Source organism: Drosophila miranda, chromosome 2, assembly GCF_003369915.1.
Source record: "Drosophila miranda strain MSH22 chromosome 2, D.miranda_PacBio2.1, whole genome shotgun sequence".
Taxonomy (NCBI): domain Eukaryota; kingdom Metazoa; phylum Arthropoda; class Insecta; order Diptera; family Drosophilidae; genus Drosophila; species Drosophila miranda.
In genome coordinates, this window is record NC_046675.1 from 22,493,130 (window position 1) to 22,520,438 (window position 27,309).

The window sequence follows — 27,309 nt, forward strand, 5'->3', positions numbered from 1 at the left end:
CGTTGAAGTTGCACTGAAACGGCGGCAAACACCAGTCAGGGCTTTTATAGACTCGGCACCAAGAGAGGGGCGGGGGCCCCAGATATAGTTTAGTGTGCTTCCATAATGTGTTTGGTGCCATGTCGTGCCCTGTCAGGAGTCAGAGTTTGCCTCAGAGAGAGAGAAAGAGAGATTCCAAAACATTCCCATTAGCATTTTGCCTTTGCTGCAATGCAATTGTCGTCATGGGAGACGGCCGTCCCTTCCGAACGGGGACCGGGATTGGGTGATGAAAGTTGAGGAATCTTTTGGGCATTGGCGCCTCTGGTTTTGGTTTTGGTTTCGGATTTTGTCTCTGTCTCTGTTTGATCGATACCAAATGGGGGAACTCGTCAATGTATTGAAAGCACGCTCATTTGTGCCAATACATGACCATATATACATAGTGGCAGACCCTCTCTTCTGTCCCTTTTCCCATCTTTTGCATTGGGTTGTTCAACTCCCTTTCTGTACTCTAAAGGAATTGAGGCCAAAAACGTTTTTCATTGCCTATTTTAAGGGTTTCTATCTTGGGCTTGTTTGCTGTTATTATATTCGTATATAAAAAGGTTTAGGTGTTGCCTTACTTACTGCCTCAAACCCCTATCCTCAGCGGAACTTAATTAATAACTTACGAGCATAACAAGGTCAGAAAGTCTGAATGACATTTCAATTAATTGAAGGGCAAGTGAAATAATAAGTAGAGGTTTTCGGAGCTTAAGAAAGTATTAAGATTTGGAAAAGGAGACTCTATAGACTAGAAGAGAGAATATAGTAGAACCTGGTAGATATCCGGAATCCTGTCAGGGAGGGGAGGCTGTCTCTGTCCACTGTATGCACCTTCTGGAATTCCCCCCGCATTTTGAAGACTATTAAATTTCAGAGTTTTGTTGCCACAGGCCTTGGGCTCTGGCCGGCCAACATGTGGAATCCACCTAGACCTGCCAACAATTGATTGTCGATGTACCATAACTTATGGCCAAATCACAGGCATTTAATAGCTCAAATAACTCAAGATCAGGAGCTATTCCCTCGCCAGCAACACAGCACACAACGGATCCGAGCCGAACCCCAAGTGCAGCCACACAATCAATCAATGCAATCTCTGTTATCATGAATAATTTCCCATCGGGCAAATGCACAGCAGCCGCAGCAGCGGCAGAGAAAAATAAAAACCCTTTTGGCCAAAATAAAAGAAACAAGTAAGAATGATTTCATTACCAAATTTCGACTATGCGATACCTCATGCTATAGAGGGGAGAATTAGAAATGGCATTTTCACAGATTCAAGATATAAAAGGAGTCAGTGGCAGATCTATGGATCTATCCACCTGGGGTACATAGAAAACTGTATTAATATCTTATAAAATATTCAAGATCTAAGCGTTGAGACATCAATATTAAGTCTGTCGGTAATTCCAGAAATTCTAAGTCGATTAAGGCGGATCGTCTGTTGATCCTGTAATGTATGGTTATGAAATCCCTCCCATCTGCCTGGAATACAATATACCCCATTCCTACAGTTCGACTAACGGGTATTAAAAAAACCCTTTTGGCCAAAAAGAATACAATTTTCCTCTACACTTGGGAGCCCTTTTTTCCCCCTATACATTATCAGCTTCTTGCGATTTAATTACCCGGACTAGGGAAAACAGAGGAACAACATATGTACAGTAGTAGGAACAACACATCCCAGAAAAATTAACCCTCTGAGATAAAGGCATAATTCCGTGTGTTCAGAAATCTGCAAGACAATTCATAAGCATGGCCTGCCTGCCTGCAAGAGTGTGTATTACGAGTGCTGTTGTGATGTAGTCTGTGTGTGTGTGTGTGTTATCGATCGTGGTCAAGAGCAGCAGCGCGCAAGAGACCCGAACCATGTCCAGTCCCCAATCCCAAGCTGGAAGCCCTCGGGGCGCTCTCAGCAATTTTCATTGCTGCCGTTGCTCCAGCTCCAGCTCCAGCTCCAGCACTTCTCGGTCTCTGGTCTCTGGTCCCTGGCTGTGGCTCTGATCGTTGTCGCGATCTGTTGGCCTGGCCTGGACCCGGCCTGGGTCTTCGACTTGCTCTGATTCTGCGGCCAACAACAATGTCGCCAGGGCCGTTTGAGTGGCTGGGGCTGCTGCCGCCGCTGCAGTTTCAGCTGCAGTCGCTGCTGCTGCTTCAGCTGGCGTTGCCGCAGCTATTTACAACACTGCATTCCTGTGCCGCAGTCATTCAAGAAGCTGAAGCCGAGGCTCTGGCTATGGCTATGGCTCTGGCTGTGGCTGAGCCAAAGTCTGAAGCTGAACTTGTTTCATGCCACATTTCGGCTTAGTGTGTGCTCTAGCTCTCTCTTTCTCTCTTTGCAGCACCGCTCTCTCCCTCCCTCTCTCATAAATGCTGTAATACGCTCGAAACATGTTTATGAAAAGAAAGAAATTCCATTGCAAACAAAAGAGGGGGAAGAAGAAGGAAGACTTGGGAAAGAAACGGCAGAGGGCGAGGGAGAGGCGTGCGCTGCGCATGCGCGCATGTAATCCAGCTCACACGCACACACACACACAGCAGAACGTGCTCTTAGTGGAAATATTTTTATGAGCAGGGGATCTCCGCTCTCTCGGCTTACGCTCTTCTAGTTTGCCTTTAAAGTACCTTTCAAGGGGCTCTCCCACAAGGTGAGGCCTTGCCAGAGAGAGCTCTCCCGTATTTAGTTTCAGTTGAGTGTGTGTATGAGAGCGGCAGTCGAATATCAGCAACAGGTTTGCTCTCACCTTGTAATCATACACCTTGACTATCTCTCTCTTCTCACGCTCTCTTTCTGTATGCCAGTTTAGCCCAAAGGCATGCGGTGGGTCTTTAGTTATGCCATGGTGGAAATGGCTTTTGCGATCTCCAGAAAACCACAAAAGCTAAATAAAAGTAGCACAGCATAGAGGCAAGGCATATCATAAGAGAGGGAAAGAGTGAATGTAACGTGCAAGGTGAAATTGTTTTAGCAATTGGTGGTGACTAATGATTTTCAAATAAAGAAGGTGGGAATTGTCCTCCAAATAAATAGTACACAAAATAAAATGTTTATAATATGTATTTTATTATAGTGAGTAGTAATTTTGAATTCACCTTCAGCTGAATATTGAAGAATTATGTACTTACTTATTCTACAATTATGAAAAATATTTAATTGACTAACATAATATATGTATATTTATTATCCCAATACATGTATTATTTGTAAAATCAATTTTATTTTAAAAACCCACCAAGTTCGTTTCTTGAATCTTTTGTTTTTGCGGCTGGCAATGCTGCTCTGCCGAATTGGTGGGTTTCCAAGAGAGCGAACCTGGCTGCCTCTCTTGGCGTACGCTCTGACTGCGATCTGCGCGGATGCCGTGGTCGCTCTTGCCACTCACCATTTACCTGTCGTCGTGCGCTGTTCCAATCCGACGTGTCCGCAGCGGATGAAACTGAATCTTGAGGCGCCGCATTTCGTTGCGTGCCGCCTGCCTGCCTTCGTGCCTGTGCCTGTGTCAGTGTCAGTGTCTGTGCCAGTGTGAGTGAAGTGAGCGCAAAAAAGAAGAAGAAGGCGAAAGATAACAGCAAAAGCAAAGCCAAAAGAGCCACACAGTGAAAGATCGAAAGAAAATAAAGCAGAGAGAAAATTATTGTTGTGGAATAACCAAAAAAAAGATAAAACGAAAACCAAACAAAAAGCAAGAATAAAAGAGAAAAAAAAAGCGAAATTAAATGGAAATTCAATGAGGAAGCTGCAAAAACTGCCAGATAAACAAAAAGGAAGGAGAAGCGTTGCATAAATGAGCACCCAAAGGGAGTTACCTGTATAATCATCAAAAAGGTAGAGAGGAGGAGAGGACAGACACAGATCACAACTTATTAAATTGCAATTCCCCCAATCAGGTTTTTCGCTCTCTCTCGCTCTCTCTCTTTCTTTCCATCATTATTTATGCCCCCGTCTCCTTCTGCCGTTGTGTGGCTTCATGCAAAAGAGTGCCCCTTCCCAGTGTTCTTAGTGTTTCTCTTTTATTATTATTAATATTGCATGATCGTAAAACGTTAATGAAATTATTCGTACATTTAAAGCGAGTATTCAACCCGATAGGCCGACACCTCGCCTCGGATTCCGATTCGATGGAAAACCCTCGGTTTTCGAACAGTCCGGAACCCCTCGAACCAGTTGCAAAAGTTGTCACATTAAAATCACACCTTTGAAGATATATATTTATTGTTGTTGCTGTTGCTGTTGCTGTTGTTGTTTTTTCAGTTGTTGCATGCACCACTTTGGCCCGTAACTCGTTCGCGCTCTCTCACATACGCACATAGTCCACACACACACAGTGCGAGAGAGGGAGAGAGCGCGATGCGGGCACACACAGATACAGATAGACACATATGAGATACAGATACATATGTACTCCTTCTCTGGGCTGCTGCATGCAAATTATAGTAGTCGAGAGTCAAGGAAGTTGGCCGAAAGAGGCTCTGGCTCTGGCTTTGGCTTTGGCTCTGTCTCTGGCTTTGGTTGTGGCACCACTGGCCATTACCCCAACCAGAAGTTGCAGCAACGGATATGTTTATGGCCAAATGATTGAATCTCATGCCTGTCTTATAACATAACAGCTATCCATCTATCTATCAATCTATTAGTTGCCAATTATCTCGTGGGGAACGACTTTCCTTTTTTTTTCTATGCGATTATAATATAATATTTAATACCCGGGTATTTGGCACTGAAAGAAGGAAGGAAGTTTGTTTCCCACCACATAAACTGTGGAGCCAATGGGTCTCAAATATCTAAGATTTCTAAGATATGCAGCTCACACTCTTTGGATTCATATAAATCAAATTACAGCCAGAATAAAGTACTGTATGACACTGTATGGGCATATTTTTCTTTCACATTTTCCCATAAAAGAAAGAGTGTTATTAAAATAGTACGTGCCCCGACGTCATGTTCCACTTAAAGCGCAACGAATGAAGATCGCCTGAGAGCCCTCCTCTACTTCTAGAATCCAGCATACAGTAAACATAGATTTCCCATTCTTTTTCCCTGGAATCATTGGGATTTCCCTCACTCATTCGTGGGATCTTCTCTCACGCAGATTTCTGAGGGTCGCTCCGGGTCGGGCCCAACACGTGTTGGCCAAATGTTTTCAGCTCTTCACATCATTAGCCAATCGCCCGAGGGGGTGCCCCTGTTGATGTTTCTTTTTAGCTAAAAAATTCGTTTACAAACCGAAAAAAGCAAACAAATTTATTATATTGCATTAATTTTAATGTTTTTTTCCTTTTGGCTGTTGCTTTTTTGCTGTAATTTGTGCATGTTAAATGATTATAAATTGGTCATTTGATATCTGTCAGACAGAGGCTTGACACAACATTTTGGCATACACTTTCCTTGCCGGCGGCGACACAGCAGCGAAAGCACCACCATAGAGTTGTCCATTTATTTATGCATTTACCAATAATTTAAAATATTTCTTACACAAAAATGTCAACATATGCGCATTGCAATGACAAGGCAGCCGCCAGCAGGCGCAGGCCAACCATTTGGCCAGCTCATGGAGAGCCAAGTCCAGAGAGCCAGTCGGCCACAGTCCAGTCAGCCATGGCCCGCAGCAGCAGCAGCGGCAGCAGCCCCAATCCGGCGCTGGCAATCAAAGCCAAAAAGCTTTCAAGCCAAAAGGCTGCCGCCGCCACAAGTCACAGACATGGAAAAGCCGCTCGCCGATTTCATGAGATTTTCAACAGTTTTTTCTCTCTCCTTTTTTTTTGTATTTATTTCTTATTTTTATATATTTCGAACCTACCTTAATGGGGGGCTCCATTAGCTGCGTGGAATGGGTTGTTGCCGGCAATCAGGCATTAATGGGGGATTAGTCAGAGGATAAATATTTAAAGATGTTTGCGAAACAATTTTAAGTGTCTCCTTAAAGGCATCAGTGTCTGTGTGGACTTTAAAGATTAAACATACTATAGTATTCAAATTGAAACGGTTTGTCGGCTTGTCGGCTTCTGAGCGCGGTGCTGTGGCTGTAATTAAGATTTAGAGAAGAATAATAGAATAATATGGTAGAATGTGGACTAGGTTAGTACTACGCCGTAATACTTCTTTATGGGTTCATTGTAGATTCAGAACCTGCCCATTTAATCTATGAAATCTGTTTTAAACCTGTTCTAGAATTCTTTTAATTAGTTCACATGAGGTTCAGCCAACAGACTTGGTTTTTATGTTAGAAATCTGAATAGCTTTGATGCTGGAAGATGTTTTCCCTACTAAGGGTTAAAGGTGATATAGAAATGGCACAGAAATGACTATTTTCTATATTGATTGGTTTCGTTTAAGTAGGGTTTCCTAGACTTCCACATTCCTCTTCTACTAATTAACGAACTTTTGCTTAGATCTTAAGTTTGGAAGCATTAGATTAGTTTAAGAAGCACTTACTTATCGGCTAAGCAGTGGCTTACTCTGGTTTGAACAGTTCATCCATCGGATAATCAGTAGATTAATCTCAGTATCTGAGGAATTTGTGTCTTAATTTCTGCCACTAACACAACATTCCCCTTTACCCCTCCTAGAGTATTCCCCACTTCGTTATTAACCCTTGACTAATCGACTTTCCTTTCTTGTCCGCAATTTTTATTGTGTGTCTCTTTTTCCATCTCAGCTTTGTGTGTGTGTGTGTGTCGGTCTGTCTGTATATATGATTCCATAGCTCTTGGAAGTTGCAACAGCAACAGCAACAGCAACAGTGCAATCAGCAAATACTAAAATGCAATGCGACGTATTTTTTATTATTTATTTTTTTACCCATTTTTTTTCTTTTAGCTTTTTGTGTTATTTTGTTTCGAGTCGAGTTGGGGCCAAGAGAGTCTCCGTCTCCGTCTCCGTTGGAGTCGAGAGTCTCTCACGCCACAAGCGACAGTTTTGTATTAGAAACGGCAAACTTGTGGCAACTTGTGGCTGCAGCTAGTTACGGGCTTGATGATTGCCCCAGCTCCAAAGGGGTGGCCGGCAGAGGGGAGGGGCTGTTGCTGTTGCTGTTGGAGTCGAGAGCTGAGGCAGGCAGCTGGAATGTTGTTTCGCTGCTAGTTGGCCATGTTGCCGAGTGACTGACATAGTTGCTGCTTTAGTTGTGGTTGTAATTGTTGCTGTTGCTGCTGCGGCTGTCGCTGCTGCCGCGGCTGCTGTGGCAGGGCATTGCAGGCTGAACTTTAAAATTTAATTTGTTAAACAATTTATGTGCGGCATATTAGCTCCAGGTCCAGGTCCAGGCCAGGCCAAGAGCACAGTTGTGGAAGGTGGATGGATGCGGTGGAGTCTATGCGGGCGTCGTTTCAGAGAGGAGCTCCCATGCGGGCGCGAGGCAAAGATAACCTGTTGAGTGTTCGTTTCGTTCCTCTCTTCCGATCAGGCTCTCTTCTGAAATCTCCGCTCTTCTGTGTATGCCTGTGTGTGTGAGTGAAAAGTTGCCAAAGAGATTCAGACAAAACGGTGCTTTACATTCGTTTTTGTTGTTGCTGTTCTTTTGGTTTCTTCTTTGTTTTGTGTACCCTTTCGTTGCACCAGGAGAGAGCATGATGAGCTTGGGGGAGACGTTTGTAATGCAGAAGAAGGAGATACTGGTAGAGCTTTGTCCTTGCAGAGAGTCATGCACAATCTGCACATCTGCAGGGTATCTAATCATTCGATATGCCACTCGATTTGTGGCTGTCCATTTCTCTGCCACTTATCATTCGATCATCTGCATTTCTCTGCCTCTCTCTCTCTCTCTCTCTCTCTCGTTCGCTCTGGCCATCTCTCACTGTCTCTGTCGTTCCGTCGCATGGTCTTTAATGAAATGTAATTTGAAAAATTGCGCGCGGCAAATTGCTGGCTTCTTGTTAGAGAAGAGATCTCGTTGTCGCTCATAGAATTTCAAATATTTTGTCTTAATTAAAATTGTCCGCTCTCTCTCTCTTTGCCTCTTTCCCCGGCTGTCTCTCCCGTCTGTCTGTCTCCTTCTGAAAAGTCGGGCAGAGCTTTTAGATAAATTAACTCTGACATTTGGTCCGTCAAGCATTTGTCGCTTTTTTGCATTCGGTCGACATTTTTATTGGACTTTGACTTGGCCTGGATTTATGTCTGCCTGGATTTGGGGATCTGGCGGATCTGGATTAGCTGTGCCATCATTCACGTCCGCAATTGTTGGCCCCGTCAACGTCAACGGCCCTCCTCCAGCCCCCCTTCGGGGAGCAGCCATGTAATTTGCCTCGTTTCTGGGTCTTACGTTTTTTGTGTGTGATTTATTCCGCTGTTGCTGGGTATTTAATTCTGGGTTAAGCATCGCTTAAGCCAGCAGTCTCAAGAACAAAAGACTCTGACCACGAACTGGTTCCATTCGGTTTCGACTGGAATTCGAATAATGCTCTCCGAACAAGAAGGAGAAGCTCTCAAGAATTTGCCTTTGATTGATGGCAGTCTCAATGTTTCAATCTCCTCCTCCACCTTTTCGCCTCCTCCGCCTTTCCGCTTCTCTTTTCGCTCGCCTCGTTTCGCTCTCCTCTTGGGACGTATTTTCTTCACGGTTCATTATATAAGATTCGGTTTAATTAGTTTGACTAAAATTTTCGAATTCCCCTTTAATGGCTGTGGGGTGAAATCTCGCGGAGTTACAGATAATGACGACGAAAGAAATGGCACAGAACCATTAAAGAAATTTCCCAAAAACAAAAAACCAACCGAACCGAACCGAAACCAATTTTGTTGGATAGCAAAGTCATCAAGAAATCAATTTATATTTATATCTAGATATATTTAATCATTTCTTCTAGTTAGAAAATTGAGTGTCCGAAAATGGGAAACGAGCTTTCATCAGTCTGAGAAAGTAATTGAAGATTAAACAATCTACAAATTGCAACAAAATTCCAGTCATTTACTAAAGAGAGAGAGATCCGACGCCTGCCATATGCTCTAGTTAATTCTCTTACGACCATGAATCTTCCAGCCATTCCATGCCATACTTTCTACAAGATCAATCTTTCTCTATTTTGCGTATTCATATAAAGACATTCACACAATTCCATTTCAAAGCACCGCCCCATACATTCTTCGCTCTTTCTATTTGCGAAAACTCTTTTGGAATTCTCTGTGTGATCAGTGGTCTGTGATCTGTGTCAACGACAACTTTCAATTCTTTTCATTGAGATATTTGCATAGAGACAACAGAAACCCACGAGAAGCATCCACATCCATCGATACGAATTCGTTTAACTCAAACTCAAATGAACCGAACCGTTCGTTAACCGAACTCCAAATGAAAACAATTCGAATACATTTCCCTTAAACAAAATATTTATTTATTTAGCTGTTGTTTCAACAATTTTAATGAGTGCCAGAAGGTAAATAAATGTTGGGGGATACCCGTTTTGGAAGGGTAATTAGGTTATCATACCTTGTTTGCTCTAGTTAATGGGATACTAAATTTATACCAAAATATGCACCCATAAAATCTAACAATGAATATAAATAATCCTTATTAAAAGCAAAGACTTAAACATGGGTTTTATAGGGTATTTAAGTTGGGGGCTTTCACATGAATTATTAATTCCCCTATAAAAAACCTTGTTAATATTCGGTATCTCTGACATTTATCCACTTACAAGTCAGTGCTACATTAATCATGCTGTTGAAATGGTTGTATCTATGTCTGATCTTAATGATCTCTGCGCCACACATCAGCGGTTGTAAGTAGAGGGTTTCGAAAATAAGTCTTTTCCGTATGTTTGCTAAATTCAATTGAACTCAGGCAAAGCGAGGTGCTTGCAACCGATGAAGACTGGACCTGGAAAGGCAAATATTATGCGATATTACTACAATAAAGCCACGGGAAAGTGTCAGAAATTCACCTATGGCGGTTATAGTGGAAATGGAAATAACTTTCGGACACTTAAGGCATGCCAAAGAAATTGCATGTGAAATTTAATGGTGTAATATTTATTTAGAGAGTGTTAGAAATAAGAGTTCATTGAATCCCAAAGCATAATTAGATATAAACTGATTCTAGGTGATTGAAAAGGGATCAAGCAGATACATTAAGCTATACAAACAAATTCTAATATTATTATCATATCGAATAAAGAACATGAAGATCATTTATCGAATAAACTTATTGCAGTCCACTCTTTTGGATGACAATAGACTGTATGGTGGATCCATTTATAACTCTTATAGCCTATTGTTTCGTTGATAACCAGATGATCTTGAACTACCAACTATTCCAATATTTACCGGAGTACCGCCTGACTAGCACTTGCGTTTGTTTAGCAATATTTTTTTGGAGCCATGAGAGCATACTCTTTTGTATAAATATATATTAATAGAAGAGCAATCCGATTCAGTCTCCATTGTGCCATCCAACATGCTGTTGAAGTTCTCGGGTTTTCTCATTCTCCTAGTGCTGTTCCTGCACCAAACCCAGCCCCAGACGAGTAAGTGGCTCCCAGACGGAGAGCAAACCCACAGAAACTTTTAATAAATATTGGTTTTTAGTTAAGAAGAGATGCCTGCTGCCGCTGGAACAGGGCACTGGCAAGGCCATCCTCCGCAATTGGTACTTCAATTCGACGACAAGCAAATGCCAGAAGTTCGTCTTCTTTGGTGGCGAGAAGAATGGCAACAATTTCCAGACCAAAGCTCGCTGCAATAAGATTTGCCTGGCAAATCTATCCATGACCATCGGAAATGATCCAATAGAGGTTTAATTAGGATATAAAATAGATGATCTTTGACTGACACAATTAAAAATATCCTGAGTTTGCCCAGTCCTCTTATAGTCTCCGAGTAAATATCCAGGGTATATATTAAATATACATATAATTTTCTTTACTTAATTTCATTTCTTATAAAATCTTTGTGGTGAAAATCCAGTTGATGCTGCTGCACCCAGTTTCTACTGTGGCTGGGCTGTGGCATGCGCAACAAATATTTTTCTGATTTTTTTTTTTTTCGAAAAAACTTGTCAGCGCCACCCACTTTCTATGGAGCTTACTGTTGTGTGTGTGTGTGTATCTGTGAGTTTTGCCAGGAGGTGTTAGGCGGGTGCGCTGACAGCACGATGTAACCGCAACAACGGTAGGCAGAGGCAGGGGCAACGTTTTGCTAAATCAAAATTGACACTATGCAAAAAGCCAACCCACAGAGCGGCGGCGGCAGCAACAGCAGCAAACAGTAGCCGCACACACACAGGCAGGCGAATGATAGAGATACAAACACAAACATACACACATGGATACATGGATACAGTGTGTCGGGCCAGAGTGGGGCCAGGCGCTCAGCATGCCATGGCATGGAGGCCAAAAGGTGCTCCCCCCCCTGTCCGACTCCGACGCCGACGCCGACTCCTCTCGTGTGTATGGTCGATGTGGTGTTGTGTTGTTCCTGTGTGGCGCCACGCCACGCCAAGCACTCGCTGTAGCCTCTTGTTGGTGGCTCTTGGCGTTAGATTTCAGCCATGTGCAGACAACGGACGCCGCCACATACACAACCACACACACACACACACACACACACACACACACACACACAAAACTTACAAAATAGCAGTTATTAGTTTTGTTGAATGCACGCACAGTGGGGCAGGAACATAAGAATGTGAATGCCGCAGGAAAAATGCCTTCCTTGAGGCCAAGGAATTTCAAATGACAGATAAGCCTGTCTTCGATAGATCTATAGCATCCATTCAACCATTGAATGTATCCTTCTATCTAGGGTATCCATAAATCCAATGCATGAAAGTCTTAGTTCTAGAACATGGCAAGAGCTAATGCTAACCACTGTTCCCCTTTCCAAAAACCAAACCTTAAACGTACCAAAACCAAATTATATACCCAAAAACCGCTGAAAGAAACAGTTAACGCCATTATGGTGCTGCACGTTTTGCCCCACTATGGCCCAGCGGTATCCAGACCAGACCCCACCTTGTACAGTATGTGTATGGGGCACTGTGGGCCTCCAGCATGGCGACATTTGCTCATTAAGCATATTAAATAATTAGTACTTGTTGTTGTCATATTTTAAATGCTCGTTTGCGCTTGTCGAGCGCACTTCAAGAGGCTTGGCTCTCGGACATGTCTCGGACTGTCTATAGAAATCTATCTGCGGAGATTCAGATACGAATCCGCACGTAGACCAGTTTCCCATACGAAGCCAGATGAGTGTTGTTTGGCCTTTAGCTTTGGCTTTTAATTCTCGCATTTTTCACAATAAAAATTGTAATATATATGCGGATTTAATTGAAAAGGCAATTGGTTTTATATTCGTTAATACAAATCATAAAAAATATGTATATTCTTGCTAATTGAATGGCAATTGATTGAACAACTTGGAGGTTGTATGCGACTGAAGGCAGTCTGGTACATTTATTATAGATGAAAAGCAAGAGAAGGACAAAAGATATATTTTTATCTATAAAATAAATTAAAGAAATATAATTTTAAGCCCGTAAAAGCGGAGTATATATCCGCTTTAATCAAAGACACCTCGATGGCATTATCTTAAGTACTTTCAAAATTAATTTCCCACCCAAACCGGACTACATTTTATCCCGAAACAGGATCTCTTTAAACTTATCAAAGTGCAGTTTAATATTCGATCTCAATTTGATGTTTTCGTGGGGTGTTGCATAACACAAACACACCAATTGGTCCAACACCTTAGCTCAGTGTTGTGCAACACCCCAAAACTGCACTCTCTTGTATTTTAGTGTCTTTTAACTAGTTTTTCCTCATTGAATTATTTCTGTAATCTTATCAAAAACTCTATTAACAATTTTCTCCCCATATATGCCGTCACCCTTGACACAATCTATCCCCAAAAAGTGTTGGACAACAAGAACATGGACACGATCTACTAGCATGTTTACAGCACTTAATGGCTCTGACTAATCGCATTTGCATGGCTCTCCTAAAAGAATAGAAACCAAACCCAAAACGAAATGAATTACATTTGCATGTAAATTTATGCAAATTCCATGCTGTGTTGCCCAATGAACCATTTGACACTTTTGTCCACACACCAGAGCCCAGAGCCCAGAGCCAGAGCCAGGGCCAGGGCAGAGTGCTTTATTAATTATTTATTGTCTAACTATTTGTGAATTATGTCAAGAGATCGTGGGACAGAGAGAGAGCGAAATCAAAAACTCTCAGCCTCTCAAGTGGAGTGATCTCTCTCTGGGCTCAAAGCATTTTCCTTTTCTTTCTGTTTTTTTTTTTTTTGGGGTCTTGGGGCGCTTCGAACCAGTTGAGCGACATTCCATATGAGGGGCGACGGCGACAGGCTTTGGTTTCGGTTTCGGAGATGGCTAAGATTAATCAGCTGCCATAAGCCAAATGACAAGACATATTTGCTGTCCCCGTCCTCCCGTCTCAGTCCCCTCCATCAGATCCAGATGTGCTCCGTCCCTGGTGTGGCATTTGGGTTGGGGTGTTATTTTTGTGGCTTATTTGTGTTTATTTATGGCAAGGCTAGAAATGATACAACACAAAAATACGAAAAATTAATTTCAAATTTGATTACAATAAAAAAATAATGCCACACAGAGGATCGGAACGGATTGGTTCCACTTGTGAGCAGAGCAGGGCAGAGCGAAGCAGAGCAGCTTTTGATTTACTCATTTCGTCTCGTCTCGTCTTAAAGTGTGCCAGGCAGGCCCCCCAACCCACCATCCCCACGCCCAAGAGGTGCCCCATCTATAGGTGTGCCTCTTCCCAGTCGCAGCCCAACCCAAAAAACGCTGAAGAAGATTTAACAACCGCTTACAGGCCCAACCAGCCGACAGAGAAAAAAATGTGAAATAAATTTATAGTTTTCTATTTAGATAGCTGGCCCGTAAATTATGCAAAGCCTCCCTCTCCTGCCAAACACAGATATTATGGATGGGAATCGGAATGAGAATGGCTGCTGCCGGTGCCTGGCTAGATTGCTAGCCCGAATTGGGTTACTTTCAACTTAATTTAAGGTCTTAAGGTTAGGCCAATAACAGCGGGCCAAATTGCGGGATGGGGATGGGATGTGATGGCCACAAGCCACAAGAGCCACAGCAATAGAACGGCCCACGCCTGCTTCTGCTTCTTCAATGCTTTCGTACTCCTCCGAAAAACGATCCATCGATCGAAACTGGTTTCTCTGCCTAACAACAATATGAATGAAGCTGGAGCTGAAGCCGTAGCCATCCAACCATCCGGAGCTCAATGCTCAATGGAAATGACAGCATACGTGTGGCCAAATAACAAAAATAATACAAAGAATGATTTGATAGAAGCGTGGGCGATCCCCGCTTATTAATTGTATTAAAAAAAATATGTATATTGTATGCATATATGGCTAGAGATTTGTTGGCCAATCTTAACTGCTTAACTTATTTCATCCACAAATTGCTGGGAGTTTTTGTATCCGCTAATGCTGAATGTTGTTGAAAGGTCAACTGCAGCAGCAGTCGAGACTGTGTTCGAAGGAGTGGTTCCCCAATAAAATACTTTATACATTTTTATGACTTCAAGCTATGTCTGTCTACCCCCTGTCCCCCTCTCCCCCTCTGTCTGTCTGTCTGTCTGTTTGTCTTTCTCTAATAATTGCGAATGGCATGGAGACCCACTTAGAGCTGCTGCCCACACACTACACACATCAATAAAAAACAAACGAAACAAATCTGTCCATGGCCATCTTGGAATTTAATTGCATTTGATATGCGGGTCTCTCTGGAAGCGTTTGGCAACACTGGAATGCAGTTTCTGCAAAAGATCTCCCCTTATGGAAAATACTTAAATATTCGACTCTCAACTAAAAACAGACACACAATCGTTTACAAATCAAATAAAGCTGAACAAGACGATCATAAATCTGGCATTTCCATATCCATTTTAGTAGTGAATTCCATTCTAAGAATGCAGATTGTGCTTTCAAATGTTTTGTCCAGATTTTATTGCCATTTTTAGTGTATAGCTGCCCACACCAATAAATCACTTCCATGACTATTGCGGAATCGAGTTCTATTCCTCTAGAGTAGGGGTCGGCAAGGCCCTATCTTATATGCATTTCGCCTTCTGTCTACACACACAAACGCACTGCCGTGTGCCATTTTCTTCCATTGCCTATCCAACACTCAGTATTTTCCAACACTAGAATTCAACACGTGTTATCGCCTGTTACTTAAAGATATCCCCTCCATATTTCAAACTCTTTCCAGACTTCAGCGCCATTCTAGAAATCCATCAAATAGATCCAAACTATGTCGCACAAGACGAGCACACGACGTGCCACCGATCTGGAGTGTCCACTGGCCTCCCTGGGCAGGAATAGCAATGCGGTGCGCGATCAACTGGCGGCAGCGCACTATCACCATCCGCATCCACTCAGCTCCAGTCCGCTGGATCCGCAGGCCTACAAAATGTCGCGCAAGTCACCGAACCTGAGTCTGGACACCAACGATGCACTGGCGTCGCGCAGCTCCACGCCGCACAGTGAACAGCAGGCCACAGCTACGACGGCGGCAGCGGCAGCCGTGCTCCACATGGTGCAACAGAAGGCGGCCACCTTTGAGCTGAGGGGCAGGCACACGCGTCAGGAGCAAAGTATCTACGGGGCCCACTCGACAGCCTCTGTGGGGAGGCAGGTCAAGAAATCGCCTGATATCCCGGCTCCTGCCTCGAGGGGCACTGCTCCCGTGCCACAGCCGCGCAACTTTCTCACCCTGGAGCATGTGCTGCAGTATGGGGCCCAAAGGCCTAGCTGGTTGCATGGCAACAGTGCGGATACTGAGGACTCCAGCGACAATAATGTGGGAGGCGGCGGTGGGAGTGGCAGTGGCGGAGGCGGCGGCGGCGGCGGCGGCGGCGGAGGTAGACGACGCACGCAGGGCGGACGATGCAGCGTGCCCACTGTCCTGAGCAGCAACGGTGGCGGCAGCAACGGAGCCCAGTATCTGCTCGACAAGAAGATGGAGTCGCTGTATCTGGGGAATGCTCTGCGAGCCCTGCCCCTCGGTGCCGAGGCGAGTCAGTACCAAAACGAACGCTACTACCTGGAGGACTACAGCAGCGGCAGCGGCAATGAGCGGCTGCCAGGTGAGTGTCCCTCGAACTGATCTCTTAAAGAACGCAATCCCAATCGATGGTAATCCCTTGCAGAACGCCTACATCATCCGCGCACCTCCAGTCCCAGCGAGACGAGTGGTTCGGATCGCTATCTGCTGAACCGCAGCACCAACTCGCCCGCCAATGCCTTCCAGCTGGACCACCACCACACCAAAGTGCAGAGCCTCTCCGACGGCCTGTGCAACCTGGGACGCTTCTCGCCCAGCCTCGACCAGGGCTATGCCACGCTCGTCTCACCCTCACCCACCGGCCACCACTCGAGCGGAGCGGGCAATGTCACCACATCCACGACCACCAGCGGCGGAGGCATCATGGCCAGCAGTACGCCCGCCACAACACCCCGTCGTGGGGCATCCAGTGGCGGAGGAGGAGGAGGCGGTGGCGGCACTGTGCCAGGAAAATCCATCGGTCCGCCGCCCTGGAACCGCAAGGGTCCCTTCCGCTGTGGACCCTACTTTGATCGCCTGCCCGACGAGGCCATTGTCCGCATCTTCAGCTGGCTAGACAGCTGCGAGCTGTGCACTGTGGCCCGTGTCTGTCGGAGATTCGAGCAGGTGGCCTGGCGTCCCGTGCTCTGGAAGTGCATCACTCTGCGGGGCGAGCACCTGAACGGGGACAAGACCCTGAAGATGATCTTCCGGCAGCTGTGCGGCCAGAGCTGCAATGGCGCCTGTCCGGAGGTGGAACGAGTGATGCTCGCCGATGGCTGCCGCATCTCCGACAAGGGCCTCCAGCTGCTGACACGACGCTGCCCGGAGCTGACGCACCTGCAACTTCAGACCTGCGTCGGCGTCTCCAATCAGGCTCTGGTCGAGGCCCTAACGAAGTGCAGCAATCTACAGCATCTAGACGTGACAGGTGAGTGGGGCACATCCTCATCCTCTAGTTAGCCAAAACTAACCTTTCTCCATTTATTTAAAGGCTGCAGTCAGGTGAGCAGCATCAGTCCCAATCCGCATGTGGAGCCCCCGCGTCGTCTGCTGTTGCAATATCTGGATCTGACCGACTGCATGGCCATCGATGACATGGGCCTGAAGATTGTCGTCAAGAACTGCCCCCAGCTGGTGTACCTTTATCTGCGACGCTGCATACAAATCACGGGTAGGCACAGCACAGGGCAACCATCCCTCCAGAGCCCCTCTAAACTCTTCCTTGATCTCTTGCAGATGCGGGTCTGAAGTTTGTGCCCAGCTTTTGTGTCTCGCTGAAGGAGCTGAGCGTCTCCGATTGCCTCAACATCACCGACTTTGGGCTCTACGAGCTGGCCAAGCTGGGGGCCGCCCTCCGCTATCTGTCCGTGGCCAAATGCGAACGCGTCTCGGATGCCGGCCTGAAGGTGATTGCCCGGCGCTGCTATAAGTTGCGCTACCTGAATGCCCGCGGCTGCGAGGCCGTCAGCGATGACTCCATCACCGTCCTGGCCAGGTCCTGTCCGCGCCTGCGTGCCCTGGACATTGGCAAGTGCGATGTGAGCGATGCCGGACTGCGGGCCTTGGCCGAGAGCTGTCCCAACCTGAAGAAGCTGAGCCTGCGCAATTGTGATATGATTACGGATCGGGGCGTCCAGTGCATAGCCTACTACTGCCGCGGGCTGCAGCAGCTGAACATCCAGGACTGTCAGATATCCATCGAGGGCTATCGGGCGGTGAAGAAGTACTGCAAACGATGCATCATAGAGCACACCAATCCGGGCTTCTGTTGAGCAGCAGGAAGGATCGGAAAATACAAAGCAAAGAGGCAGGCCATAATGAGCAAAGATTGTTAAGAACAACAACTGCAACCACACACAAATATTGTAATTTGTTTTAGTTCAAGGATCAAGGGGTTAATCCGAATGCCGAAATGATCAATGATTTTAGTTGTTATTGTAAATTGTATATACCGAAACGGAAGCTGAACAGGATTTTAGAGCATATATTATAGCAGAGGATTACGTTTAAGTAGACTAATTCTTGCTTAATAAATTATTTTCCCCCGATTATCAAGATAGTGATACATATCGGGCATTAATTCGGGTATTTTGAGTAGAATACTTCGAGGAGTCACCTCGAGAACATCCCGCGTTAAGTGCCTGCCCTTCTTGCCCTTCTTCTTTCGCAGATGATCCAAGGCAATGGTGGCCTTTACATCCGCTTGAGTGTCGGCGGCCGTTGTTGGCTCCAACCAGTTGCCACGATTCACGTAGGGTTTAATCTCGATCCGGGTGCAATTTTCCTTCCGTAGATATTTCCTTATGGTCTCAAGGCTACGTATATCCTCTATGGTTTCCATTGTCTTGTTATGGATTCTCTTAATCTCTCGCTTATCGGCATTCATCATGGCCATTTGCTTCTCCAATGCTGGCTGACCACATGGCCAACACGCTGACAGCTCCGATATCTCCATTATTCTCACACGCTCCTCCAGCGAGTGGACGGGCATCTCCTTCTGTAGTGCCGTTAGGTGCTGCCTCTCTTTTGGTGTCAACGTATGCTTTGTGCGCTCAAGGCGATCCAATTCTTCTCGTATATGGTCCATCCTTTCCATATAGTCCTGGAGATGCTTGGCCTCGCGCTGGATGTCCTTCTGGAACCGTGTCCGAACGACCCGGTATCGACGCAACTGATTGCTTATGATCTGCACTTTCCGCTGTTCATAGTAGAACTCTCGTACCAGTCGGAAGTACAATTTCATCCAACTTTCACCGCTCTTCTTGCCCATTGGAGTTAAATTTTTGAATTTAGAAAATCAATTGTGAATTTAGATAAGTTTAACGGCAAACATATCGACAGTTGTGATTTCAAAAGAGTTGGCAGTCTGTGATACCAGAGAAAACCGGTATATCATGGTATATTCTGTCAATTTCATCAACCTATTAAATTTTATTTTCAACTTTATATAGAAATCCAATAAAAGCAATTATTTAAAGTAAGTCAGTCAAGTAGAAAATATATTCATCAATCGTACAAAACTATGTGGGCATGTCTAAATGTTCTATAAAGCTAGTAATATTCGACGGAATAAAGAATTGAGCAATTGGTTCGATACTCGTTTGTTTATGCTACTGTTGTATGAGCAAAAGTGCCTTGTGCGTCTGCCTACAGTGGCTTTAAATGACAGTAAGTCCTGATGTCACAGGGCACTCCCCAAAAACAGCCGCTGTTCCACGGCTATTCTGTGCCTTCCACCTTCTTCGCATTTACAGTTAAAGTCCAGCCACAGAGTCTGCAGCGACGCCCTTTGTGTGGCCCACTACTCCCTGCCTCAGCCCCCAGAAGATGAATTTCATAGGAAAACAATTGAAAAAGGAGGAAGAAGAACAGATCCTGGACTAGGGGTAGGGGTAGAACAGCTGTTCGAACAGCTGAGAACGGCATTGGGTAATGGGGCCTCTGCCTGTACCGGCCCCGCGACCCCCTGCGTGTCACAGTCACAGCATCAAGCGTTCTCTGGCAAATGGCACAAAGGTAAGCCTCTTGGCCAACTCCGGACAGAGCGGCTGCTCTTCTGGACCTACTCCTACTCCAACAGCATTAACGTGACCATCCGCACAATTGTGTTCCTAAAACGTTGCCTCTTTTAGCTTCCTGGGTGAATCCGTAGGCGTCAACGATACCGGGGACTCGGTAAAGCCTCGCAAGACAAGACCGGAGTGCAACGGATCACTGTCAACGGAGAGCGTTGTTCCGTGGAGCTGCATCGTCTGTCGCAGTTCACAGACATCCGGGCCGTGTGGACACCGGATGCGAAAGTGCTGCACAATCACACGGCAGAGTTGCCCAAAGCAACTGCTTGTTGTGCCACAAGCATCTGATTCTACTGGAGAGCCAGGAGAACTACGGCGTGTGTTCGGCCTGTGGGCCAGATCATTTCACGTGCACGGCCCCAGTGACGGGGAATGGTGACATGAATAAGGACTTCGTACCCGCATCCTGGCACTGTGATGGCCAAAATGACTGCCCGGACAAGTCGGATGAAGTGGGATGTCCCACATGACGGGTGGATCAGTTCAGCTGCCAGTCCGGCGAGTGCTTCGACAAGGCTCTGATCTGCTATGGTACCACCTTTGAAAACTGTGAGAATGTCCACGATGAGGCCGACTACTCCCATCAACACGGTGATTGGAAAGACACGATATCTGCCTAAATTCTTAAACTAACAATATACTACTCCTTTCTACAGCTTTGCATATCGGCCGCCCTGCTCTCCGATGGCTGACAGGACTGTGCCGATGGTGCGGGCGATTCGTTCGGCGCATTGCCCTGCCTATGATATTCTTGCGCTCCGGGAAAATCCGCACAGAGCCAATATATCGAGTTCTAATAGCTCCATCGAAGAAATTAAATAAGGCAGTAAGCAGTAAGCATAACCAAAAATAATTGACAATCACTGCATACTGATGTTCTTCTCGCAGGGAAGCACGCCGTCAAGCACTCCCTTTTAAAGACTTTGAAAATGCAATAGAGAACCTGCCGGATATTGCATTTCAGGTGCAACGCGACCAAGCTGCGGATGAAGATGGAGCGAAAAGACACTGGACGAGTGTGCCAGGTTATTGTATTGCGTGTATTAACATACATATAAAGAAATTAATTAAGTGGAAATTGTTTTGGCTTAAACCTTATTTTAGACACAATCAAAATCAATAGTACATCATCCCATCTATTAAAGCCCTTCGGCCGAGCGTCAGACTTTACACAAGCGCAGAGCTAACGGGAACAGCCACGCCATCGGTTTGGAGGAGAAGCGTTTCCGATCCGACAACAACAACAACAGCAACAACCGGCAGCTGCCGAGGTAGATGCCACTCCACCATCCGAGTCATCCGATGACTCGGGCGTCAGTTGGGATGAGCTGAACTCGGTCAGCCGTCTCCGATTCCTCGCGCCGCAATATCAACAATAGCAACGAAATCAATGCAGATTAAATCCACGAAGCGGATCCCCATACCATGCGTCGCCACCTTCCTGTCGGGCTGCGCCTTCAGCAGCAGGACGCTCTATGTCCTGCTCTGCGGGCACCAGTCCTTCCCCTTCGGCAGGCTCCGGTTTTTCTGCCGGATCCACTCCAACATTTGTTGCGCTTCGTATGTTGATAATGTCGTAGATAAGCTTGAAAAGAAGCGCGAGTATGATGGGTCCAGCCGGGACCCCCACACAGTGGGCGCAGTGGGAAGTCCAGACGACGACGACCGGTGGCTCAGGGGTCGGTGGCTGGAAATATCTGTATGCCTTCTGGCCGACTTTCACCACAGCCGCAATACACTCGGAAATCATCTTACAGGAAGGCACTTTATTCGCTATTTGGAAAAAGAAAACTACTATGATTCGAATTAAACTGTTTTCAATTGAAATCGCACCTCTGGAAAGAACACCAATAGCTCCCTGAGGCTCTGATTCGTTCGACACGAAGACTGCATCCCGTAATTAAATGAAGACCACGAAATTTCGTTAACTGGAACAAAAAATTTTGTAGGAAAAAATATACTTGAGAACTTAAATTTAGTCAGTCCTTTAGGAAATTGATGAAATAATCGAATGAAATTATGAATTCAGAGCTGAATGTCTCAGCTACTAGCTAGAAATATAGAAATAGAAATAGTATATCAAACTTGTCAGTAATTGTTTAAAAGGTACTTGGATCAGGATATCAATGTGAGAACATGTATTTATTAATTATGTTTTAAAAACAGTTTGAACAATATTTTCATATTAAATTAACGAAATAGGGTATACAAAGGCCTATACACACATCATGTCTTCAAATACCAGCAATATTGCGACTTTTTTTTTTGTTGAACTATTTTGTTTAAACCTCGTTTTAGTCAAAATACAATAAAAGCAAGGACTAAAAACTAACCAATTTTGTAGAAAATGTATTCATCTATGGCCTAAAAATATGTGGGCAGAACTAAAGGTTTTAGATAGCCAGAATTATTCAACAGAATCTCTAAATTGAGCAATATGAACGACTATCCTCTTTCGGTTGTTTTGTTTGACCTATTTCGCTAAAACCATTTTTTAGACAAGATCCAATAAAAGCAAATATTTAGAATAAACCAGTCAAGTAGAAAATTAAATCACTAATCGGATAAAATTATGTGGGCATGGCTAAATTTTCTATATAGCTAGTAATATTCCACGGAATATCAAAAACGAGGAATATGTAAATTAGAACTGGAATTCGTCAGTATATTCACGGTATATTTTGAAAATGAGATGGTATATTTCGGTATATTTAATCGAAGGGTCCGACTGACAGCAAACAGCTGGTGTGCCGATTTTAGGTTATGAGCATTGTATAATTTTTGGAAACTCGTTGATTGAAAACAAAAACGTACGCTAGTAAACAGTGTGTATCAGAAATAAACCAAAATTCAGGTGCTACCGTTTAGGAACAACAGCAATGGCTAAGTACATTGCACAAATCATCGTTCTGGGTGCTCAGGCAGTGGGACGCGCCTTCACCAAGGCGCTAAGGCAAGAGATAGCCGCATCCCAGGAGGCCGCCCGTCGGGCAGGTGGCGGCAAACAGGGCGACAAGACCGCAGAGTCCAACCTACGCACAGGTAAGCTGGTGAAATCAATTATAGGAGAACCTTGACTCATTCTCCATTCACTTCTAGGCATGACCGTTGAGGAGGCCAAGCAAATCCTGAACGTGGACGACCTCAAGAACGTGGACAGCATTATCAAGAATTACGAGCATCTGTTCAGTGTGAATGATCGCGGGAAAGGCGGTTCCTTTTATCTACAGTCAAAGGTCTTCCGGGCCAAAGAGCGCCTAGACACCGAACTGAAAGCCCAGCGGCCGCCGCCACCGAAAGCGGAGCCCGCGGCGGAGTCAGAGGCGGAAGCGCCTCCAAGGAGGGGCCGGCAAGTACGCTGAATCCTGTTGTACCTCCAAACGAAAATAATTAGCTTCTAATTGATTTATAAATTTATGTGTTAAGTACAAAGACGACTTGTGTGTTGCTGTAAATAGATTTGTATGAACAAAATGATGTAAAAGTGGAGCTTTATGTGCAATTGTTCTTGTTTCGCTTGAACATTACAGCGAGCTAAAAAAAACATCGATGTTTGGATGTACTCTGCAGATATCGTCTGCAATATCTTAAATAATGTCCTCGGTGCTCCAGTCGCTCCAGGATACGCATTGTCGTTGTACAGATGAACTAGCTTCATTTAGCTTATTCGCCCGCTGGTCCTGCTGACCTGTTGAACAGTTCCGTCTGCAAAATGCACGTTAGGCTGCACAGGATGTCCGCCGGTAGCGGTAAGTGCTACAAATTTGCTGTTATTTCCTATATGTCTCCAATAGTCCGAACAAACACGGACGAGCACCGATCGACGCCGAATTGGAGCTTTTTTGAAGCGTTTCTTACTCAAATTTCAAATTCCAGCCGTCCTTTCAAATCCGACCGCTGAGAAAAAAGAGGGCATGGACAACATGCAACACGGCCCAAAAATCGCAACGCAAGCAAGGTAAAATCCACCCCTTTTGCCTAATATACCTTGAAAACAGAGCCAGCTGTTTGCCCAACTGGAGATGTGCAAGCAATTTTCTGACAAGTATCGATATTTCCAATTACCACTAATAGAAGTCAGCTGTTTGATGGGCAGCACTTAACATATATTGTATAGATTTTCTGCGCAGTTGTTGTTAAATTCAGACGTGTCAATTGTTTATTTTATCGCATTCATTAACAACGCAAACAGCTGGCACATGCGCAGACACTAGCCAGAAATTCCAGCGCACAAAGGAAAACCCTCCACCACGAATACGCACTGCAAACAAAAGTGGGTGTCTGCCAGGAAGAGATTCGTGGGTCCATTGGGGCTTTCCAGTCGCCACCGACGACTACGACGACGAGAGAGAGACTCGACTCAGAGAGACGCCACCGAGAAGTACGTACACGGTATTTGAACAACTGAAATTCCTCTGCTCTGCCAGTTTTCAGAGGACCTTCGAAGTAGGCAGCCGTAAAAACCAACAGATTCCACTTGTCTTTGGAGCCATTCCCCCAATCCAAACCGAGAAAAAAGAAAAACCTCAAGTGGTAAATTACCATAGCCAGGGCGTTAATATTACTATATAGTCAGACGATACATCCAAGTGAATTGCGAACGGTGGCGAGGTATCGATCGAATCGTGAAATTGTGCAAAATAGCAACGCATTATTCGCTCGTTTCAGACAATTTATATGCCTGTTTTATTGATTTTCCCTGCCTGCCCTCAGCGTCAGGTCTCTTGTGCAACGCCATATTGCGATAACAAATCTGAATTGCCTTTCTTTTAATCATCTTGCAGCGTGCGAAAATAGAAATTAAATGCGAAAATTTACATAACTCCCGAGCGAGAGTTGAAAGTGAAACTTCTGTGGTGCGACACACTGAAAGAAACGGAAACAAGAACAGAACTTATTACAAAATTTCTGCCAAGTGTAGTAAAAGTTGAGCGAAAGGAACGAGAGAGAGAGAGAGAGAAGCAGCAGCAGCAGGAGCCTTTGCAGAGAGCGAGAGTGAGAGAGACCCGAACGTGCGCACGTTTTTTTGGTTTTGGAGCCTCGTGGGGCATTCGTTTTGTGTACATCTCCGTACAGGACAGGACATACCACACGACACTCCACTCGGACGCAGCACGCGCAAGCAGCACGTAGCACGCAGCAGGCAGCAGGCAGAGCCCCAAGCAGGCTAATCCTTTAAACCATCATCAACAGCCACACAAAACGCAGCACCAAACATGTTTTCGGGTCTTACAAATCAATTTACTTCGCTGGTTGGCGCCGTCAAGGGTGGCGCTGGCGATGAGGAGGTCCCAGTACCCACAGGAGATGCGGCACCCGCTGCCGTCGCACCCACCACCTCCGCCGAGGCGGTGGCCAGTGCTTCAGTAGATCAGGAAGCAGCTGCCGCTGGCGGCGAGGGACTCGAAGGCGAGGAGGCTGGCAAAAGGTGAGTCCATTCAACCCTTCTTACTGTCATACTCTGTACACACTCATTCATGGTTTGCTCATCTTCCTAGTGCCCTTAAGCAGGTCCTGCTCCTTTGGCCTTTTCCCTGCACCTGTCATGTCTCTGCTTCTGCTTGTGTCTCTGTGCCGTGCGGTGCCTCTGTGCCAGTGTTCCGCCCGTCTTGACATGGCGTGCCAATATGACCTTGCTATTTGTACCTTTTAGCATTTGGCCAACTGCAGGCGGCCCCTGTCTACTGCCCCGCCTCATCTGCCATTTGTCATAGTTGGGAAGTTCTCTGGAGCTCTGCTCTGTTCTGCTCTTCTCTTCTCCCCTGCAGCAGCAGTCATGCTTCCTATCCATTGCATGGCATTCCACACGCTCTCACGTGACTGAACATAATTGCTTAAACTGCAAACCAAATGCCCGATAAACTCCGTATACGGGTCGCATTATATATAGAGAAACTTTTGATTTATTTCGTTTGTTGTTGCCTGCCTGCCACAAACCAAACTTTGATTGCAACAAATTTCTGCTTCTGCTCGGTTGTGCTGTGCTGCAAATGCAAAGAAAATTGCCCAAATTGGCTTGTGGTTAGATTGTTCCACTGAATTGGGCTTAGAAATGAAGATTTCCTGAGGTTTTCTTTGATTATTCAATTCAAAGAATTGGCCATTTTTAATGGGCTTTACTTTATTCAGGTCATAGCATATAGATTTTATATAGATTTCTTTAATAAATGATTAGTCATGACACAGATACGTTTTATCTGTAGAAATACTGAGAAATATACAATGAAAGGGCAACGAAGGAAGTCGTTTTCCCATTTCTACGGCATTTAGTACTTAAGCAAAGGTTTGCCTATGCAGAAAACGTTGAAGGGAATTGTTTAAAGGGAAATTTAGATAACTTAGTTCCTATATTATTTTATATTTTATAAGCATTTGTTCTGCTTTTTCAATTAAGAAATTCGCTTACCCAAATTCATTTTCCAAAATAAAAATGTAGCAAACCTTCTCTACTTGACTTCTTCCACCGAAAAATGAATGATTGTTTATCCTCTATTTACGCTTCCTTCTCCGCCATACTCTTTTGACCTTTTCCCCTCTGTTTGTTGCCGACACTTCATCAATCTCTGGCAAACAATCCGCACCCAAAACTATGCCTCCTCCATTAATTTCTGGGTAAACAAAGTCCACCTTAGATTGCCACGATAGTGCCTCCTCCTCGTAGTTCCTTTTCCGACACACAAATGAAAATAAAAACCAATTATTTCTGGTTGTCTTTTTTTGTTTTGTTGCTGTTGGACAAGTTAAGCCTCGTGTGATGTCCGCGTTAATGCCACAAGTTGCTGTCTAATCCTTTACACAAGCCGGAGCCAGAGGAGGGAGGCACACCCACGCTCACACCCACGCCCACACCCACACCCACACCATTTCCATTGCTAGCTATTTTTCACTTAATTTCGCGCATTAATATTTAATTGTGTGTGGAGCCAGAGCAGAGCTGGAGGATGTCAAACCCAAAACGATGAAGGGGGAGCACGTTCTGAAAGCCAACAGCTGCCAACAGCTGGTGCCAGACGACATTCTGGTTAGTGGCCGCCTCTTCTCCGCTTCCTTTGACTTTGATGTGGATGTGTCACACGGCCTATTCCATGTCCTGGAGCGGAGCCCCGAAGGACCCCCTGCTTTCGCTATCAATTGACATTGACAAGTTGGACAAGCTTCCTTTTTCGTTTTGGAGGGGGGTTTTCATGTACGTTTTGCTCCGCTTTTCCATGCTTTTCCCTGCTTTTGTTTTGATGGGGAAAATAATTTGCACGTGGCTTATGCATAACCACAAAATGTTGAGTCATTCAAGCAGAGGGCTCTCCCGCTGAGGACGGCCCGCCTCCTCTCTCTCCCTCTCTCTCTCTCTCTTTGTCTCTCTGCATTGTACAAAGTTCAGTTTTTTGACCAGCTCTTTGTGTGTGCGAAAAACTGTCACCAATGTCAGCCAGACCCAAAGCCAGAGCCAAAGCCAGAGCCACAGCCAGATGGCGGAGGCGAGGGCGAGGGTGTGGGCGGTGGGGTGTCAATGGGTCGGACAGGCAGCCAGGCAGGATGTGTTCCTTTTTGGTGGTTGCTTTCCAGTTTCCAGTTGACTTTTGCTCGTTTTGCGGATCGATACAACGAGAGCGAACTGTTACGCTCTCGCCACGCTCGCTCTCGCTCTCTCTGAAAATTGT

At 45.3% G+C, this 27,309-nt stretch overlaps 5 protein-coding genes and 2 long non-coding RNA genes across 32 annotated transcripts in view; 5 read left to right on the top strand and 2 right to left on the bottom strand.

Annotated features, from left to right (window-relative positions):
- The first annotated feature begins 3,386 nt into the window (after positions 1 to 3,386).
- LOC108155553 (F-box/LRR-repeat protein 7) lies at positions 3,387 to 18,127 on the top strand. Its single transcript, XM_017286432.2, has 5 exons — positions 3,387 to 3,853; positions 15,240 to 16,116; positions 16,180 to 17,004; positions 17,068 to 17,247; positions 17,313 to 18,127. Exons 2-5 carry the CDS (start codon positions 15,282 to 15,284, stop codon positions 17,846 to 17,848), a joined length of 2,376 nt encoding a protein of 791 aa, XP_017141921.1. The 5' UTR covers positions 3,387 to 3,853; positions 15,240 to 15,281; the 3' UTR covers positions 17,849 to 18,127.
- Positions 10,376 to 10,820, top strand: LOC108155558 (PI-actitoxin-Afv2a). The gene is made up of 2 exons (XM_017286449.2): positions 10,376 to 10,485; positions 10,547 to 10,820. Exons 1-2 carry the CDS (start codon positions 10,416 to 10,418, stop codon positions 10,756 to 10,758), a joined length of 282 nt encoding a protein of 93 aa, XP_017141938.1. The 5' UTR covers positions 10,376 to 10,415; the 3' UTR covers positions 10,759 to 10,820.
- LOC108155556 lies at positions 16,608 to 18,980 on the bottom strand. Its single transcript, XM_017286447.2, has 2 exons — positions 17,048 to 18,980; positions 16,608 to 16,991 (listed from the first exon to the last, which is right to left on the bottom strand). Exon 1 carries the CDS (start codon positions 18,844 to 18,846, stop codon positions 18,103 to 18,105), a length of 744 nt encoding a protein of 247 aa, XP_017141936.1. The 5' UTR covers positions 18,847 to 18,980; the 3' UTR covers positions 16,608 to 16,991; positions 17,048 to 18,102.
- Positions 18,981 to 19,011: 31 nt separating this feature from the next.
- LOC117187101 lies at positions 19,012 to 21,592 on the top strand. Of its 5 annotated transcripts, none has more exons than XR_004471882.1 (5): positions 19,012 to 19,053; positions 19,331 to 19,592; positions 19,709 to 20,242; positions 20,308 to 20,484; positions 20,540 to 20,576. It is a non-coding gene; the product is annotated as an uncharacterized LOC117187101 (long non-coding RNA). The 5 variants fall into 5 exon arrangements; XR_004471881.1 differs by lacking the exon at positions 19,012 to 19,053 and adding an exon at positions 19,091 to 19,244; XR_004471884.1 differs by lacking the exon at positions 19,012 to 19,053 and adding an exon at positions 20,756 to 21,592 and having other exon boundaries at positions 19,092 to 19,592; positions 20,540 to 20,676.
- Positions 20,719 to 21,800, bottom strand: LOC117187100. Its single transcript, XR_004471880.1, has 2 exons — positions 21,485 to 21,800; positions 20,719 to 21,424 (listed from the first exon to the last, which is right to left on the bottom strand). It is a non-coding gene; the product is annotated as an uncharacterized LOC117187100 (long non-coding RNA).
- Positions 21,801 to 22,388: 588 nt separating this feature from the next.
- On the top strand, positions 22,389 to 23,135 carry LOC108155557 (mitochondrial import inner membrane translocase subunit Tim16). The gene is made up of 2 exons (XM_017286448.2): positions 22,389 to 22,693; positions 22,751 to 23,135. The coding sequence occupies exons 1-2, from the start codon at positions 22,531 to 22,533 to the stop codon at positions 23,011 to 23,013; spliced, it is 426 nt and encodes a 141-aa protein (XP_017141937.1). The 5' UTR covers positions 22,389 to 22,530; the 3' UTR covers positions 23,014 to 23,135.
- Positions 23,136 to 23,739: 604 nt separating this feature from the next.
- The window catches only part of LOC108155554 (synapse-associated protein of 47 kDa), a 32,664-nt gene continuing 29,094 nt past the window's right edge, over positions 23,740 to 27,309 (top strand). For 18 of the 22 annotated variants that reach the window (XR_004471876.1, XR_004471875.1, XR_004471878.1 and 15 more), the window contains exons 1-2: positions 24,079 to 24,184; positions 24,436 to 25,079. Coding sequence is in view for 17 of the 22 variants with exons in the window: in XM_017286434.2 (XP_017141923.1) it covers positions 24,868 to 25,079 (212 nt within the window). In the remaining 5 variants the exon portion in view is untranslated. Of the gene's footprint in view, positions 24,033 to 24,078; positions 24,185 to 24,245; positions 24,263 to 24,435; positions 25,080 to 27,309 lie in introns of those variants that run through there. The other 4 variants (XM_017286440.2, XM_017286444.2, XM_017286433.2 and 1 more) reach the window with 3 other exon arrangements.

Excerpts from the sequence above, each read along its gene's own strand:
- LOC108155558 (XM_017286449.2), top strand. The coding sequence starts at position 10,416 with ATGCTGTTGAAGTTCTCGGGTTTTCTCATTCTCCTAGTGCTGTTCCTG. Across the intron at positions 10,486-10,546 it reads CCAAACCCAGCCCCAGACGA|TTAAGAAGAGATGCCTGCTG; the intron begins GTAAGTGGCTCC and ends ATTGGTTTTTAG.
- LOC108155553 (XM_017286432.2), top strand. The coding sequence starts at position 15,282 with ATGTCGCACAAGACGAGCACACGACGTGCCACCGATCTGGAGTGTCCA. Across the intron at positions 16,117-16,179 it reads CGGCAATGAGCGGCTGCCAG|AACGCCTACATCATCCGCGC; the intron begins GTGAGTGTCCCT and ends AATCCCTTGCAG. Across the intron at positions 17,248-17,312 it reads ACGCTGCATACAAATCACGG|ATGCGGGTCTGAAGTTTGTG; the intron begins GTAGGCACAGCA and ends GATCTCTTGCAG.
- LOC108155556 (XM_017286447.2), bottom strand. The coding sequence starts at position 18,846 with ATGGGCAAGAAGAGCGGTGAAAGTTGGATGAAATTGTACTTCCGACTG.
- LOC108155557 (XM_017286448.2), top strand. The coding sequence starts at position 22,531 with ATGGCTAAGTACATTGCACAAATCATCGTTCTGGGTGCTCAGGCAGTG. Across the intron at positions 22,694-22,750 it reads AGAGTCCAACCTACGCACAG|GCATGACCGTTGAGGAGGCC; the intron begins GTAAGCTGGTGA and ends ATTCACTTCTAG.